General features: G+C 43.9%; 1 protein-coding gene across 9 annotated transcripts in view; it reads right to left on the reverse strand.

The window, feature by feature from the left end:
- ARID1B (AT-rich interaction domain 1B) overlaps positions 1-17,624 on the reverse strand; it is a 440,449-nt gene that overhangs the window by 38,751 nt on the left and 384,074 nt on the right. For all 9 annotated transcript variants that reach the window (XM_073022312.1, XM_073022309.1, XM_073022306.1 and 6 more), the window contains one exon: positions 2,862-3,007. In XM_073022312.1, coding sequence (XP_072878413.1) covers positions 2,862-3,007 — 146 coding nt within the window. The remainder of the gene's footprint in view (positions 1-2,861; positions 3,008-17,624) is intronic.

The following is a 17,624-nucleotide window of genomic DNA, read 5'->3' on the forward strand; positions in this document are numbered from 1 at the left end:
CTTTTTGTGGCAGTGTGATTGTCTTTTTCTTTGTAAAGGCCTACCGGGGTTGGTACCCTGTGCTGGCAGGGCATTAACAGGACACTTTGCGCGTGGGACTGAGCGGTGCTAGGTTAGCAGAAGGACTCACTTCTGGAAGGTGCCCAGGGCTCTCTGTGAGAAAAGCCTGGTTCCAGCGGCACATATGGCCGCTCCTGTACTATTTATATGTGGCAGTGGGAGAAATGCCCTACATTTTGTGGAGTAACGTCTGGTGAGGCAAACTTAGAACCACAGATGGGAGATACATTTTTTGGAATTTAGATGTCCACTTTAAGATGATGGTTTATATGCAGACAAGTGTAAATGACTAATGAATATTATAAAACTCAACACAAATAAGTAAAACCTAACCCAAGACACGTGTATTGTATGACAGTGTATTTAATAAGGGTATACATGATTTGTAATTTTGCCCACAGTAATACATAATTCTAACCTTTTAATCTAAATAATTGAAACAAAACAAAACCAAAAAAAGCTCTTTAGAGGGAAAAATTCCCACTGCTTACCATCCTACTTCCCTTGGCATTTTAAGTGAAGAAATAGTTGTCACATTTATACTCACACTGACTCCATTTAAATAATTACTTGCTCACTGAAGCCTGTAACAATTTGTCACTACACAGGAGGATTTTTTTTTTGGCCCCGTACACTGTCTACAACACAGTTGTTTGAACTCAGCGAAGAGCATGCTGGAATGCCAGTTGCACTGGCTGCTGAGGTTCAGAAAATTCCACCACCAGACCTGGTCATCATTTGTACTGTCCTCGCTTTCTCCAAAAGTATATTTTGATGGAGAAATGCTTTGCTGTTATCACTGGTAATTTATCTCCATGGGCCCAAACGAAGGAGACTGAAGTGATGGTGATCCCACCATTTCTGGCCCATCTTTTGTGCAGTCAGGTGGACACTCACGCATCCCGATGCTCACAGGGCTGTGCTGTAATGCTCTGTGTCACTCCTGTCTCTCTGAGAGATCAGAATGCAGTAACAGCAGATTCACGTGTACCTGCTGCTAGGTGCACAGCCAATGCTAAATGGCCACTCCTCCTCTGACGTGCATGTCACTTAATAATGGTGGGATAAAATCAGATCAATGTGTAGAGGAAAACTGGATAAATGTTTAAATTATTAAAAATTCAATGTTTCAAAATGTACAATGCAGTAAAAAATATACTACCACTCCATACAAAAGATCGTGAGGATGGATGGCCTTTCACTGAACTGATTTCCTCTGCATGGAATAACGAATAGTTGAATTATCTGAATAATAATAATAGAAAGAAACCCTCTCTGTAAATCTCCATTAAGCTGGCTGTTCCTTAGGAATACATAAATCTTCTGAGGCAGGGCACTGTGCCATCTGCTTGTTGTTGGTTGTTTTTGTGGCCCTGGGGTCCAAAGGAAGAAGGGAAAAATGAGCACTGCTAACAGTAGGTGAAAACTGATTGTGTGGTTTCAATGCTCTCAAGTAATTTTATTTCAGCAAGTCAGACAAAACAGAATGTCACAACCCAATACTCTGTTACCTGGGCCAGCACTGCTTAGGGAACGAGGAGGCTTCCAGCTAACAGGCTGTTTGCAAGCTTTTCACCTTCATCTCGAATGTAAAACACCCACCAAATTATGATGGAGAAGCACTCAACGCAGCATCAGGAAGGGCTATTTTATTTATTTAAAAACCTTCATTTTTACCACGAATTTCTATGTGTTCCTCTCACAAATCTTTCAAGCGAAGTCATCACGGAATGCCACCCCTCAATTAGGTCCTAGAAATCAATGATGCAGCTCAGACAGGAGGCGAGCCCAGCCTCTCACTGCCTGTTCCGTCTGACAGAGAAACATGAACTTCTGGGGAGGCCTTGCAAAGACAGAGAGGCGAAAAAGGAGGCGAAAGGCAGAAGAAACGAAAAAACGTCATCAGAAAGAACCAAGGCTAGGGCTCTCCCATGCATTCCTAATGCATCACAGGGCATCACAGGATACACACTGGCTAAGCCACTCTCTGCAGTCTCTGAAGGAGGGAATCCTCCAGTGAGATCCATTCTAACATGTGACAGAGAGTAACAGGTCGCTTGAAATACACATCACTTTATGTAAAAAGTGGCACTCATTGTCTTAAGGTTAATTACGGAACCAGAGGAGGGGGTCGAAGGATCTTGCAGAGTCTAAGATCATGGGAGATGTGCACAGTTTTAGACACTCTCGCTGTTTTCCACACATTGGCTACTCATCCACTGCACTCATCAGGCATGACTTAAGAATGCTACCGTGGAGATTATGAAATGGGTTAAAATAACTAAACATCGTGAAACATTTAAAACAGTTTCCCAACAGAGACAATCTGCACAGAGCACTTACGAAGCAGCTACTTCCGAGCATACATTTAGAGGTGTAAGGTGTAAATGTAAAAACTACTTCAAACCCCCTTTGCTCTGCCCTTCCAACCATTTTCCCTGAAATGCGAATTCGAAATGTTTGTCTCCATCACTACCCAATGGAGAGAATTTGAGGATCTTCCAATACTAATAATTCCCAAAGAGAAAGAGAACATAGTGTGTATATTTAACAATCTCCAATAATAGTTGAAATATGTCCACTTGTTATACAAACAGACTGAATAAAAATAATTTAAATAAAATGTAATTCTCAAGTCTTAAATAGATGGAGCGAGTTTCTGAGAAGCAGAAAAGTAGTATGATTCCCACTTTCGCCAAACGATCCACCTTCTCAGGCTGTTTAGGCAGATTCACTGGAGGCGCCTAAGAGGAGGGGAGGGGAGAGGGAGGGGCTCAGGAGCACGGAGCTGCCGAGGTTACCTGCCGAGCTGTTCACCATGGCGGGCGCCATGCTGTAGGGTGGCGCCTGCGTGTTCATCAGGCCAGAGCTGTTGTTCATGGGCTGGCTGTAGGGAGAGCTGGAAGCCATAAGTCCACTCTGGTTCATGCCGGGGAAACTGCCTTGCCTACAGGAAGAGAAAGCACAGCACACATATACCGACCATGCACATTAGCAGCGGTTTGCCCTGGCAGTCATTTCTACTAATGCATTTATGTAAGGGGTGGGGCTATAACTTTTCATGTTTGTGTAAAACAGATTATTTCCTGGAGAGAAAGGCTGAAATCTATTGCTAGGTAACTCTTGAATACACCCCTTTACAATTCCAAATATTACAAGTTCTGCAAATAAATTACACATTTTTAATCATGTCAAGTGTTCCAGGTTACTATTTATATAGAGGAATATAAGCAAGAAAGGGGGAACTTGAAATAAGAACAGGAATTACAAAAGCAAGCAAAATTAACTTCTGACTATTAACACTACTTAGTATCCTCACATAAAAACCCAAAGGTTAAGAAATGAAAAACAATTGGGCAGTGTGGCAATGTTTTTTACAAAAACTTCTTTGACCTAAATTTTCGGATGGAATGAATATGGGAGAAAGCACTTCCAAAACTCTCCCTGACCCCACTCTTTAACTTTGGTAATTAGGTTCTATTACAAACACACCAATTTCCCTACATTAAAATGCCACAGTAGACATCAGACTTCCACTTCGTGTTGGTTGGGCTTTTTACGTTACAGAGGAGGATGGGCACTCAGATCAGCTGCACGTGTCTCTAACATGAAGTCGCCCGTCCCCAGGGTGGTGCAGACCTACGAGGTGGTCTTGGTGACTTAGTCTTGTTAGTTTTGTCTTACGCCCTGTCAGACTTCTCTTCACTCCTGCAAAGAGGTCAAGGGTATTCTCTCTGATTTGAAGCAGATAACTGTCACACAATGTCCCTTCTCTGACTGTTGGTAATGAGATGGGGGAGACGGGGAGAGATTTAAACTGCACAGTGGTGTAGAGATCCCAGGGAAAATTACAATGCCCTAAAAAGAGAAATGATAGCAAGGTGGCAAAAATGTCAAGAGTCCACCATTGTAGTCAAGCTTTTGTTAGGTAAAGAGCATAGCTTTAAAAATGTTTTCCAAGTTTTGGCTAGTCATGTTTCATCTTAGGAGTACAGGCTAGTAAGAGGGGTAAAACTCCAAAGACACCCTGCCTATCTGTTCCTAAGTAATCACAACCCCCTCCACCACCATTAAGCTACCACTTGGTATAATAGTTCACATTTTAAAATGAGATCCTTTAAAAGATTAACATAAATCTTATTTTTTTATTTTTTTGAGAGGGGTCTTATTCTGTCGCCAAGGCTGAAGTGCAGTGGCACAGTCTTGGCTCACTGCAACCTCTGCTTTCCCAGGCTCAAGTGACTCTCCAGCCTCACCCTCCCAAGTAGCTGGAACTACAGGTGTGAGCCAACAGCATCCAGCTAATTTTTTTATTCTTGTAGAGACGGGGTTTTGCCATGTTGCCCAGGCTGGTCTCGAACTCCTGAGCTCAAAGCAATATGCCCACCCAAAGTGCTGGGATTATGGGTGTGAGCCATCATGTCGGGTCCATAAATCATTTTTTAAAAAACAATATACTGTTCCTTTTGTGTACCTATTTTCAGTGGACTCAACTGAAAAATGTCTGTACAAAGAGTTCAAACATGGGCCATCTGCAAAATCAAGCTATCAAAGGCATAACTGGTCTACTTCAAATATTACACAAACTAGAGAAATTCTGTACAATCTAATGCTCCATGATGGCTTGGGAAGAACATTGTTGGAAGCTGAAAGAGTCTTAGGTATGAGGGTGGCTCAGGGAGAAATGGGTGTTACTTTAGCCTGCAATTCTTAGCTTCCTGAGGGTCCACTTTGAATAACTGCAGACGGCTAAATCAGAATTAGAATACCCCTTGGAGTTCATTAAGAACAGATCTGAGATCATCCAACAGCTTCTGATTAACCTCTAGGTCATTACATACTTATGCATACCTCACACTGTAGCTATAAACACATCCCTATATGGTTCAGGGCTTTACATCATTTTGCAGAGTGTTGGCATTAAGTCAAGTACCTTAGAAGTATCCCTTCTGAGGTGTTCTTCAAACAACGGACAATTTAGCATTTATATAACTGCTTCAAAAGTGGCACCTGATGGGACTGCTCTCAGTGTCTTAGCAGATAATCACTGAACAGCACCTTCACTTGTGGACGGTTATGTTTTCTGGAAAGCTACTTCCATGTCAGTGACTGCCTCCAAGTCACAGCCAATTTTGGCCCGTTCTCCAAGATGCATGTTAGCAGCCACTGCTCTGTGATGGCTGTCCCCGTCACCCTTCCTGAAAGTAAGCCCTGCCTCTCCACTGAGCTTCATCTATGCTTTTTGCAGCACTGAGCTCTTTCTTTTGTATGTTAGAATAATTTATGCATGTCTTGGTTCTTCTAGGTACGGAAGCCTCCTGAGAGGAGGAGCTGGCCCTAATTAATTCTTGCACATGAGAGTTACTTAAAAAAAAAATTGTTAAAGGGATGAACTACTAAAGAACATTTTTATTCTTGTAAAAAGGCATTACAAAGATGGTCGCCTTTTCAAGCTTCCATTACATTCCGTCTCATATATAGCACAACTAACATGTATGAAACTCACGGTTCCTTGAGACGCTTGTTTGTACTAAGGTAAAAAAGAGAATTAGAATAGAAAATCTACCAGGCAAATGACTGAATGAAGTAGCCATCCAGCCCTCATCCAGGATTTCTCCCCCAGGCCAGCACTGTCCATCTTCAATCACCAGAAGATGATGAAGGCACACACTACAGGTTTTAAGAAATACCTTTAAACTAACAATGACAAAGAAATATCAAAGACTTAAAGGTCCATGCCTTGGATGTCAGTTGTTGGTTACAATGGTCCTTCATTAAAGCACATCCTGTAGTTTTAAAAGTTTGGTTAAAAAGCCAGGGGTCTTGACTCTGTCACTGGAGCTCTGGGAGCTCTGGTCCTTTGGATTTCAGTCTTTACAACTGAACAGGGAAGGGCTGGTAATGATAGTACAGTAATTTATTAAGTATTTACCGCATGCCTGGTGCACATTCTAGGCATACACATTTAATGTTTTAGATTCCTGGAGGAAGGTAGGTGGAATTACGCTCATATATTAATAATGGCAATAAAGATCAGAAAGGTTAAGTAACTTGCCTAAAGTCACACAGCTAGTAAGTAGCAGAAATAGAATTCCCCTAATCTACTATCAGTGCGGTATACCATACTTCTTTCTCTGTGGGACTCTACCACTGCTAACACTCAGTGAGACCATGTACCTGGCTCCTGGCAGCCTGCTGCACCATGCCTTTCTATCTGTCTGGTGTATGGACCTGCAGTTGTACAAAGCTGACAAACCAGAGGGTGTAAACTCTCCAGGAGTCCTGGAATACAGGCTTCAGGGAGGTGGCCATAGTGAGGGGTAGTGGGAGACATGAATACAACAGCTCCCTGGACACCTGCTGCAGGCCTACTGGGCCTCCAAGGCAGGAAGTGAGTCCTCCCAGGAGCGCAGGCCACACATGGCCAGGGCAGAGCAGCAGGTGCCTGTCTGGGTGGGGAGAGCCAGTCTTTCACCACTGCACAGGAAATCCAATTTGCTCTTGCTTGAGAAACTACTGCCAAGAGTCTTGGTAATTCTGAACAAGCAACATGAGCGTGATACCAAAATAAGGCTCGCACTGCACGCCACTGATTTTGGTTAGTGGAGACAGCGGGCTCTGTGGATGGACTCCTCGGATGGCTGCCGCCCTAACTAACCCAGCACTCCTGCTTAGCGTGGTGTTGCTAGCCTAGAGGATTCTGTGGCTTACAACAAAAAGCTCCTTGTTTGGTGGGGCTGAAAATACAATGCCCGAGACCACAGCGACCTGGGTTCCGGGGCGACCTCAGCAGCAGCTGGGTCCTTTCCATAGCAGCGCTGCCTGGCTGCTGAGCCCCTTTCGACCAACGCAACATTTGGACGGCTCCACATGAATGAGGAGTGTGAAGAAGTAAATCACTTGCTTTTCTCAAAAGCAACAAAACAAAAACTGGCAAAAACACGAATTGAAATGAGCAGAACATTTCCAATGTGACACCCTACAGAAACCTAAGCTGTACCTGGAAAAGCAAAGCCTCCCGCCCAGACCCTTGGGCTCTGGCTTCCAGGGGCCCTGCGGGCTTAATGTCTGTTACAAAGGACAGCTGTCCTGACCCTGCAGAGGCCGAGTCCATGGCTGTAGCAATGACTGCCCAGGAACATCTCAAGAGTGTAAGGAGACAAACATTTACAATAAACCGGTAGATGCACACTGTGGGGGTTACCCTGGTTGGGTGGTGCTGCCCCCAGACCCCGGGATGCCGACTGGCACTGCGCTCGCCTAGCCAGGGCTAGATCATGGCACCACTCCCTCCTCCTCTTAAACGGCAATGTTCAAATTGGGGAGTTATTACTTAAACATGCTGACCTGCGGAATAACCAGAAGAACGTTATTTAAATCTGGTTGGGACCAGAGGTATTAAAAACCTGTCATTCTATAAGCAAAGCCACGTTATTATAGGGAGAATAATTGAAAAAGCGGGGCCTGCGAGTTTTCCCTACGGCACTCCTTGTTCCTGCCCTCGCGCTGCACACATACCCCAACAGCTTTTTTACTTTTTCCTTTTATTCACTTTGGAGATTTCTCAAACATCACATATTCATAACCCAACAAAGAGCTGTCTTTGGGGGAAAAAGCCCAAAGCAAACACCAGTTTTCAAGCGACTATTTCCAATGGTTCCGTGTGAAATCAGAAAGAGGAATATCGCTTCCCACTACAGTTTGCTTTCAGCAGTTAAAAATATTAGTATGTTCATGGAGTACCCACATCTTTGTAAATATCTGGTTTTAAAATCAACTACAATAAAATGTACAATAATTTTGATGCTTTAGAGAAGAATATTTAGGCCTTATCATCTTAGCAATCAACACTGTATTTTCTCAGCGGTGACAGATGGTGAAGTATGAGGTTATCTTTAAAATGAATGGGTTTCTGAGACAGTTCTTTGGAGAAGGGTAGGGACAGAGAGAGGAAGTGCAGACCCTGTGAGTGGAGCCACTTTAAAGTCCCGTCCCAGTGGCAGACACGGGGGAAGCTCCAGCATGTCCACCGCAAATACCACCCTTGAGTTATGTTCGGAATGAGCACCACGCAGTGCACGCTGTATTGGGAAAATGAGTATGAGTACCAGGTGTCCATAACTTTCTCTATATGGACTGTCACTGTAGATGCAGCTGAGTTATGAACCAGCAAAGATTGCTTACTGACAAAATAAACTAGGCGAACACTATAATTTGGGGCAGTTTATCACTTAAACCCAATCGTCATCAGAACCAGGACTCAAAACCTCGAAAAGTTCCAATTCCAGCAGTTTTTTTCTAAATGTGTTATGTTATTCCCTTGGAGAGATCCAGTTGCGTACATAACATTACACAGGATGCCCTATTTAAAATGTTTTATAAACACAAACTCTTCTCACACATGTATCTAGCATCACTGGTGAAACAGATTTTCAACCCGAATTATATGGTGACTCTTCCAAAGCAGTACTGAGAAGGACAAATTCAGTCGAGATTATTTTAAATTTAATATTTTAAGAGGGAAAACCACTATGTACCCCCCTCCCCCCCAAATTCAATCAAAACAGAAAATAAGGCTGCCAAGCCCTGGTCAATCTTTGGTGTGGCTAATCCATCAGCGTGCTTGCAACAACAACTGCATTAGCAATTCCGGTGGCAAAATAATGTAATTTCAACAAGCCAGTGGCTCTGGCTAGGAATGAATCCTGTGGCGGTAAAGTGGCATTTGTCTCATTAGACAAAAGACAAAGAATAGAAGTGCCTTTATTTAAAAATGTAGATGCCTGTAAAAATATATAACCATATGCTACTAAAAAATAGATTCTACCCCTTTTGCTCAGGGAGACATGCTAGAAATAATTAAAATTAATCAGAAATACCTACTGCTTAGTTGACAGTTACAATCATTTGTCCAAGATGAGTGTTTTAAGATAAGTATGGAAGAGGAATGAGCACAACAGCGGGCCAAGACTAAAAACCAACGCAACCAAAGTCAAACAACCAAGGCAGCGAGTGTGATGCTGCGACCACATGCGTGGCTCAGAGAGGTCTGTGCGTTCTGTGAGCTCACAGCAAGGACAGCACAGAAAAAGGTCCCAAGGAAGGGATGACATCCCCTCCACCCCTCAGATCTGAGGGATCAATCCATTGGAATTAACCAGGCTAGGAGAAGAGAAAAGAGAAACAGCAAATTCAAGGGCCCTGGGGCATCCAGGAGCCTTTCTCCAGGAGAAAATATGGTAGAACAAAATAAGAAGTGAGAGTGGTGGGGGCCAGGCTTATGGTTCTCTGGGTTTGGTCTTTATCCTAAGAGAAACAGGAAGAGGCTTTGGATTTTTAAGCAGGAGCAATGGCACTAAAATATGTTTACTTTAAAGACATTGTTCTCTGGCCGTGCTGGGAAGAACACATCGGAGGCAGGAAGAATGAATGTGGGGCTGTTATGAGGCTGTTACCACAACCCAAGGAAGAGATGATGGCGCCTTGGAACAGGCGGTGGAGCACAATGGAGAGAGTTGAGCAATATCGTGGAGGTGAAATGGACAGGATTTGGTGATGAATCAGGCCATCTGGGGGAAAGAAAAGTTGTGCCTAGATGTCTCCTAGGTGTCCAGCTTGTGCGACCGGCAGATAATGGGGCAGTCACTGAAATAAAGAACATCAGGGGAGAGCACGGGCTTAGTTTTGGACATGTGGACAGGGTTTGGCTTCGGACAGGCCTCTGAGTACCTAGCATCACACAGGCAGGTGGACCCTTGGGTCAGGAAGCAGAGGGTTTGGTGTCATCTTTCCTCCCTATGCAGGAAGCCCCTGTATAAGACTGCATGAGTCTTGTCTAAGTCTTCATCCGCTGGCGAATGTGACCTGTTTTCCATGCAGTCTGTTCACTCAAAGAAAGCTTCCACGTGTTCAATGCTAGCAGACAAGCTGGAGCAGCCACCAGTTATCTTCCAGTTCCCTGTTAATAACTCTCCAAACCCTTTGGCAGCTGATATGTTTACATTTTGTTTTCTTCCTTTAAGAATGGGCAGAGAAGAATATTGTTTTGCGACAGCTTTATGAAAGAGAACTTCTAAGTAAAGGAACAGTAGTAACTTTGTCACCATACTCTCAAGAATGATCTTTTCAGTGGCTACGCCTTAGCTCTTCAGAACAGAACTTCTCCCTGGCACGTCTTTGCCTGGGCCTTTAAAATGTGGCACTGCCCACAGGGCCTCTTGTTTTCAAAGCATTTCTCCTGATTGTCTCCACATTTCTCCGAAGAGCTGTATTTTTGACTCCTGCATCTTGGCGAAGCTCTTCTTGCTAAGCACTGAGGAATACTGCATATTCCAGTCTGGATTTCTTAAAAGCGTCTAACATCAGAAACATTTTTCTCTTTTGTTCATACTTCACACAGACTTCTCAGAGGGTTCCGACCTGTTACCAGCTCTGCTCCTGGCACTCCCTGCTGAAACGGCACCTGTTGTGCAATTTCAAGATTCAGCTCTTCCTTTTTGCTTCAATGCAGGTAACCCGTTTTAGTTGTTCCTAAAGCAGCTCACTGATCTTCACCTTTTCTCTCAAAGCAACCAGGAGAACAAATAGAGCTCAAGGGTTCTGAGGTGAGAGGCCTCCTTGTCAGGGTGTGAAGAAAACGCAAACATGGTGTCTGGCTGCGTGAATTTTAGCAACTGATAACTAAGGATGTTCTCTTCATCCTCAAAGTTGATTGTGGTTTGTTAAGCCCATTGTTCTGCTACTACGAACTCTTTCCTGGCAACCATACAAAAGTGAACCTCAACACTGTGAAGGCATTTAGTTCAGAGATTTTGATTTCAGTTCTTCCCTGCTGATCCCCAGCACACGGCCTGCCTCAGGTGTGGATGAGAGCCACAGAGGGTAGCAGTGGCTCCCAAATCCTGTCTTTTCCCGCAATGGATGACTCTCCAGAACTCTGGGGGTTTGTATCACGTCGCATCCTATTGATCTCTGAGAAGATGTAAATGGCACAGCTCCCTGGGCTGGTGAAACTAGATCCATACAGCATAAAAGAAACATCAGCTGCCATGGATGTCACCCACAGAGAGAAAGTGTCATCTCTACTGCATTCTATTTAAGGATCTTTACTTTAAAAAGTTTATCTTGAGATCATAGTACCATTAAGAAAAGATCTCCAAGTTATTTCTAAGGAGGGCTATTACTTCTCAGTGCTAGGAATAGCCACATCTTTTATTCCAGGACATCCCCTTCCAGGGTCACAAGGTGTAAAGGAGAGTGAACTGCTAATCCCAAAGTGGCTTAGCCACCGAGGAGCTGCAGGAGCAGAGAGGAGGGAGCAGGTGTCTTAGAGGTCTGAAGCCACGCAGCCTCAGACACAGAGAGCTTATCAGCCCAATAATACTTGGAGTAGATAACAATCCCTGATGGACGAACCTGAGTTCTAGGAGTGTGAGGGTGAAGCACACATCCATCTTACATGCATTCTATCTACCTCTCATGCCTTAATGGGCCTGTCAGTAGGCTTAAGAAAATTAATTTGGGTCCCGAGTTCTCCATCCTATATTACTGTGTCACAGCAATATTGTGTATAAACCTCCAATAAAAAATGCCCTTGTCCAGGAAACAGAAAAACAGTAATTTCTGATCTTAAAAAAAATCCTCCTAAAAATTCTTAGAGATTTCCTGAGTTAACGGTGGCCTGGGCCACAAAGTGACTTAGTTTGGTAAAGTCAAACATTGTTCAGTTAGGGTTAAAATGCAGGCAAGGCTTGTAAGCTGAGCAAAGCTATAGTTGTTTATGTCCTCACCAGCCACTCCATGCAGGACAGGATTCAGACAGGTTCTTACCTGGCAGGAATTTTAACAATCGAAAGTAATCCAGTACGAGTTTACTTTTAAAACAAGGGCCATAATCTTACAGGTTTCTGTGGGTTTTTTTGTTATTATTATTATTATTTTTTAAGAGACAGGGTCTCACTGTTTTACTCCAGGCCAGAGTGCACTGACAGGTTTCTGTCTGTGGGTTTTTCGTTATTATTATTATTATTTTTTAAGAGACAGGGTCTCACTGTTTTACTCCAGGCCAGAGTGCACTGGCACGATCCTTGCTCACCGCAACCTTGAACTTCTGGACTCAAGTGATCCTCCCACCTCAGCCTCCTGAGTACCTGGAACTAGAGGCATGTGCTACCATGCCTAGCTCACTGTTTTTCACTTTTTATAGAAACTAGCTCACTATGTTGCCCAGGCTGCTTGTGAACTCCTGGCCTCAAGTGTTTCTCCTACCTTGGCAGCCCAAAGTACTGGGATTACAGGCGTGAGCCACTGCGCCTGGCCTGTTTGATTTTTTAAATCTATGTAATGGCAGAAATGGAGTTCAAAATAAGAATGAAAACCAACATTAAGAGGAATCTTAGCATCTTAGCGAGTTGCTTCTCATACTCCTTACTGCTACTAAGATACCCTGTCACCCACGACACCTTCCAAACCCCAAGCTGCAATACAGTAAGACACAGTCATAGCCTCTTCACCACTTACAAACTTTTCCTGCTGCCTTCAGCCCAAAACACTGTTGAGGTTACCTGATTTCAGGGCTGTGAAAAATTCACCACCTGCTGGTCATCGGCCTGATACCTGGCACGTTGGCATCACTGGCCATTGCCACTCCTGGTGCACACATGCAATTTCAAAGATCCTCGCCTTTCCTATCTCTGAACCGCGGGGGGTTTGCTGTGCTGTGCGGCTGATGACGCCCAGCGATGGGCGCGCTCTCATGCTGCTTCTCGCTGTGATGGTCCCGGTGTGAGAGTGTGCATCGATGGGGGCAGGATGTTAACAGAGCCATGAAGCTGGAAGTGAAGACAAGTGGCATAGACACTGGTGCGCGAGTCACTGGGAGCCATCTCCGAGTGAAGACAGCCACCAGCTGTGAGAGGGCCAGACCCAGACACAGAGACGGGAAAACCTGAATGAAGAGGGCAGGCTAGATGTGGTGGGGAACTGAGTATTTCAGAGGATGAGGATACTGAGTTCTGAGAGGAAGCAAAAGGGCGGAAATCAAGACAAAGCGTTTGGGAAGACACACTCTGCCATGATCAACAGATCGCCAGAGCCTGAGTCAGGGTCAGGTCGGCGCAGACTCGAGCTTCTGATGCCATAGAGTGCTCCCAGTGCGAGCCCCGAGTGCTCCTCATGCGACATCCCTCAGGAAGGCCGCATAAGGAAGAAGTGTCCAGAGCACGCCTCCCAGCCCTCCCCTTCAACGCTGCCTCCGTGCTCTGCAGTAGCAGCTATTTCCGAGGCCCCCCTCAGACCTGAGCTGGCTTCCACACCAGAACCGCCCCGGGATGTTGGAGTTGAGACTCCCATGCCTCGGCCCCGTGGCTGGGTGAGGGTGTACAGTGGCTGCCGAAAGTCTCTGGGTGATGCTCATCAGTGGCCTGGGGCGCCTCGTGGTCTCGGGTCCCTCCCAGGTTGACTGCACATTTCATGCTGTGATTTCTTGGCTCTCATTAAAATTAAAGAAGAAGGCCGAGACGGGCGGATCACGAGGTCAGGAGATCGAGACCATCCTGGCTAACATGGTGAAACCCCGTCTCTACTAAAAAATACAAAAAAACTAGCCGGGCGAGATGGCGGGCGCCTGTAGTCCCAGCTTCTCAGGAAGCTGAGGCAGGAGAACGGCGTAAACCCGGGAGGCGGAGCTTGCAGTGAGCTGAGATCGCGCCACTGCACTCCAGCCTGGGCGACAAAACGAGACACCGTCTCAAAAAAAAAAAATTAAAGAAGAAATCTCTGGTCTTTTTAGAATTAGTGTTTTACTACTTTTTGATTTGATGATTTATCAATGCACTTTATGGCTTCCATAATAGTTCTGTAATTCTAAAAGTTTTAATTGAAATCATAATCTTTAAATACTAACATAATAACATTCATTCAAATTCTAAATTTTGAAGAGAAAAAAGGAGCTAAAAATTAAAGCGTAGTATTTAGATGATAATGCAAAGGCTTACATTTAATTGCGGAAATAAAAACTCTGTTTAAGCCTTTGAAATCTTTTCTCTTTGTCTTTCAATAACATGACTTTTCAAATCATAGCTATTATGTTAAAACCTAATTGTCCAAAATCCAAAGGGCTGGATTCTTGGTTAAGACAAATCGCTCACTGCTCTTTAGCGCATGGACCCCACTATAACTGGGGCTTGACACACTTTGAAGTTTTTTGCCCCTTCTCTTTGACATTTTAATGCACTATCTCCATTAACGTATTTCCACATCAGCGGCTTTTCGTCCATCAGCAGAATTGCATCATACTGGCTTCAGAGGAAAATAACACAGAAAAAGTGCCTTGCTGGCAAATGGCAACACAGGATATGAATTATAGATACACCTCAATAAAGAACAGCGGCGGGAAGGTGTGTCTATGTGGGGTGCACATGAGGCACAGATACAAGCCCACTGTATATCCAACAAGCCAGACCAATTCATTTGCATTTGTAAATAGACCCAGCTTCTTGCAAGCATAGGAAGGTGGCTAATCACATCCTCTCACAAAACACTCAGCTCCTCCAACAGCAATATGGTGGGGTTACTACTGATCTAGCTACCTTATGAAATTTATTCATCCTGTTAATGAGTGGCTAAGACTTAAAAATAATCTTAACTAAAGTTCCCAATTTCCTAACTGACTCAACACAAAACATGTGAAAGCTAATTTCAGTGACCCTAGTTTTTGGTATGACGTAGTATTAAAATGCAGTTCTACAGAATAATATTTGTGATATTCAGTATTAAAACTTCCCTGCTAGTCAAGAGTAAGAAGACTTCTCAAATTAAATCATTTTACCCCCTTTTTTTTTTTTGGAAATTAAGAAGTCTGAGACTTCTCCTTCTTCTAATGCTCAGTTAATCCACCAAGGACTCTCTCAGGGACAGCAAAGGAACAATAGCGCTTATTCCAGCATCACGTAGGTGTGCACCTTTATCCGTGTCAATATCACCACCTTCCCACTCTGCTCCCCGACAACTCGCAAGTACTTCCACAGCCACACTCCAGTCCCAACAATGTTAAATGCCAAAGCAGTGTTGGTAAAAACCTCAAATGGTGAAAAGGACAGAAACTCAAACCGGCCCCTGTGCCAGCAAGTAACTGTTACTTATCTCACAAGGTGCTTGGCTCTGGAAACAATCTAACTCAAGCTACACGTGGAGTCTGTGGAGTCTACACGGGAACATGCAAAGCCTGCATTTCCTTTTAGGTGCAGCAGAGGTAATGAAATTCAGATAAGAGAAAAAAAAATCCAGATTTCAATGCAAGAGGTGGAAGATCCACTAAGATACTCATTACTATTTGGTTTCTAATAGCAGGATTGCCTTTAGATATGATGGAGAACAAAAAGGAAGACGTGGTTTGTAACAAAACAAAACAAAAAAGTAGAAAGAAGAGCAACAGGCAGGGCACGGTGGCTCACGCCTGTAATCCCAGCACTTTGGGAGGCGAAGACGGGTGGATCACGAGGTCAAGAGATCGAGGCCATCCTGGCCAACATGGTGAAACCCTATCCCTACTAAAAAAAAAAATACAAAAATTAGCTGGGCGTGGTGGCGCATGCCTGTAATCCCAGCTACTCAGGAGGCTGAGGCAGAAGAATCGCTTGAACCCGGGAGGCAGAGGTTGCAGTGAGCCGAGATTGCGCCACTGCACTCCAGCCTGGTGACAGAGTGAGACTCCATCTCAAAAAAAAAAAAGAAAAAAAAAAGCAGAAGAACAACACGACCAGGTGATAGGGGACCCTGCTCCTGACTCAATGGTCCTGAGTGGGTGATGCTGTAGGTCTTTGTTGACTCGACCATAAAATCAAGAAGTAGAGGCTGGATAACATCTAAAACCTTCCCAGCTCTGAGATCCAATTGTTCTGTAATTGAAACTCTGCATCCTTATGAAACCTCTTCTTATCTTAAAGATCCCTGCCAGAATTTTGATACAATCTCAAGTCACTCAAGACTTGATCAAAATTTATATATGTGAGGTGCTACGGCCTTAAGGAATTAAAATCTGTTTGTCCATCTACCCTGGCTTAAAGATCTAGGGCTTGTGAGATCTTCTGTAAATTCAGTGAAATCATGCTTCCTCCTAGAGCTCATTTCCAAGAAAAAATTCTGGATAATGCTGAAATTTTCAAATCCACAAATCAGTTGTATTTTGAAGAGCTGTCAATTGCTGGACATCACCAGGTACCATCTAGGACTCATAAAAGGAAGCAAGGCACATGGAATGACTGGGGGGAAGTTATTCTACCTGCACACGTCTGCACGCACAGGCTTTAAACATAATTGGATTAAGTCATTTAAAAAATGTTACAAGGTCAGGAGTGGTGGCTCACACCTGTAATCCCAGCACTTTGGGAGGCTGAGAGGACTGCTTGAGGCTAGGAGTTCATGACCAGCCTGGGCAACATAGTAAGAATCTGGCTCTACAAAAAAGTAAAGACAAAATCAGTCAGGTATGGTGGCACGTGCCTTTAGTCCCAACTACTTGGGAGGCTGAGGTGGGAGAATTGCTTGAGACCCGGAATTTGAGGTTGTAGTGAGCTATATGAAAGCCTGTGTTTAGCCTGGGATCCATAGTTACGCTCTTTAGGAAGTGGTAGGCCAAAGTTCTTCCTAAGCTTCTGGCAAACCTTGGCTCACCTATGCTCAGGTAATGGCTCAGAATCCTCCAAAATGATGCTATGGACAGCCATGAGCACTGATCTGCAGACGGATGGAACTCATTTGCCATTCCTGAAGTAGGCCTTTAGTAAGACCAAATAGTATTTCCAACTCTCTGTTTCTTGTATCTTCAAAAGTAAATTCCTTAACTAGCAATGCTTTAAAACTGTACACAACCATGCATTTTCTGATACAAAGTGTATCAGTGTGTGGGAGGAGAAAGGCTCTGTACAGATGTTACTTATAAACCATTAACTTCAAATGACTGGATATTACTGCACAGTGAATCTAGTACCTGAACAAGAAGATTCACCAGATTCTACTGTAAATCCTCTGATGATCAAAATGAGGAATTTACTCAAAAGGTGAAAAAGAAAAAAAAATTAATCTATATGTTTCTTAATTTATTCAATGCAGGAGGTCGATTTTACCTTCATACTGTCACTCTTAAAGAAATTAATAAAACAGCTTCTGACCAGTTAAACTTGCATGTTTTTTCTCTATACTATCTTGTGTTTCACCAGCTGAGAAAATCTGAAGCATAATTGCCACAATCCTTCATTTTTACAACGAGCATTCTGTTTCTGTCTAATTGCAGACACACACTCACTCACGCTCCACCTTCATCATTAATTTGTCCTTTTCAGATTCTTCCATGGGCTCCAGGTCCTTTGGGATTGTGCCTTGAGAAAGAAGTCATTCAGACAGACTCTGTGAATCCTGCACTATGCCATTTCTTCCTCTCCCAAAGAGAAACTAACATTTAGCAAACTAGCTTTTCTAATGGCCAACCTAACTTTAACCTAACAGAGCCATCAACGGGGAAACAAACACCAAAGCAAAACCACGACTTTGCTGCAATGAGCTGTTAA

Source organism: Chlorocebus sabaeus, chromosome 13 (genome assembly GCF_047675955.1).
Source record: "Chlorocebus sabaeus isolate Y175 chromosome 13, mChlSab1.0.hap1, whole genome shotgun sequence".
Classification (NCBI taxonomy): domain Eukaryota; kingdom Metazoa; phylum Chordata; class Mammalia; order Primates; family Cercopithecidae; genus Chlorocebus; species Chlorocebus sabaeus.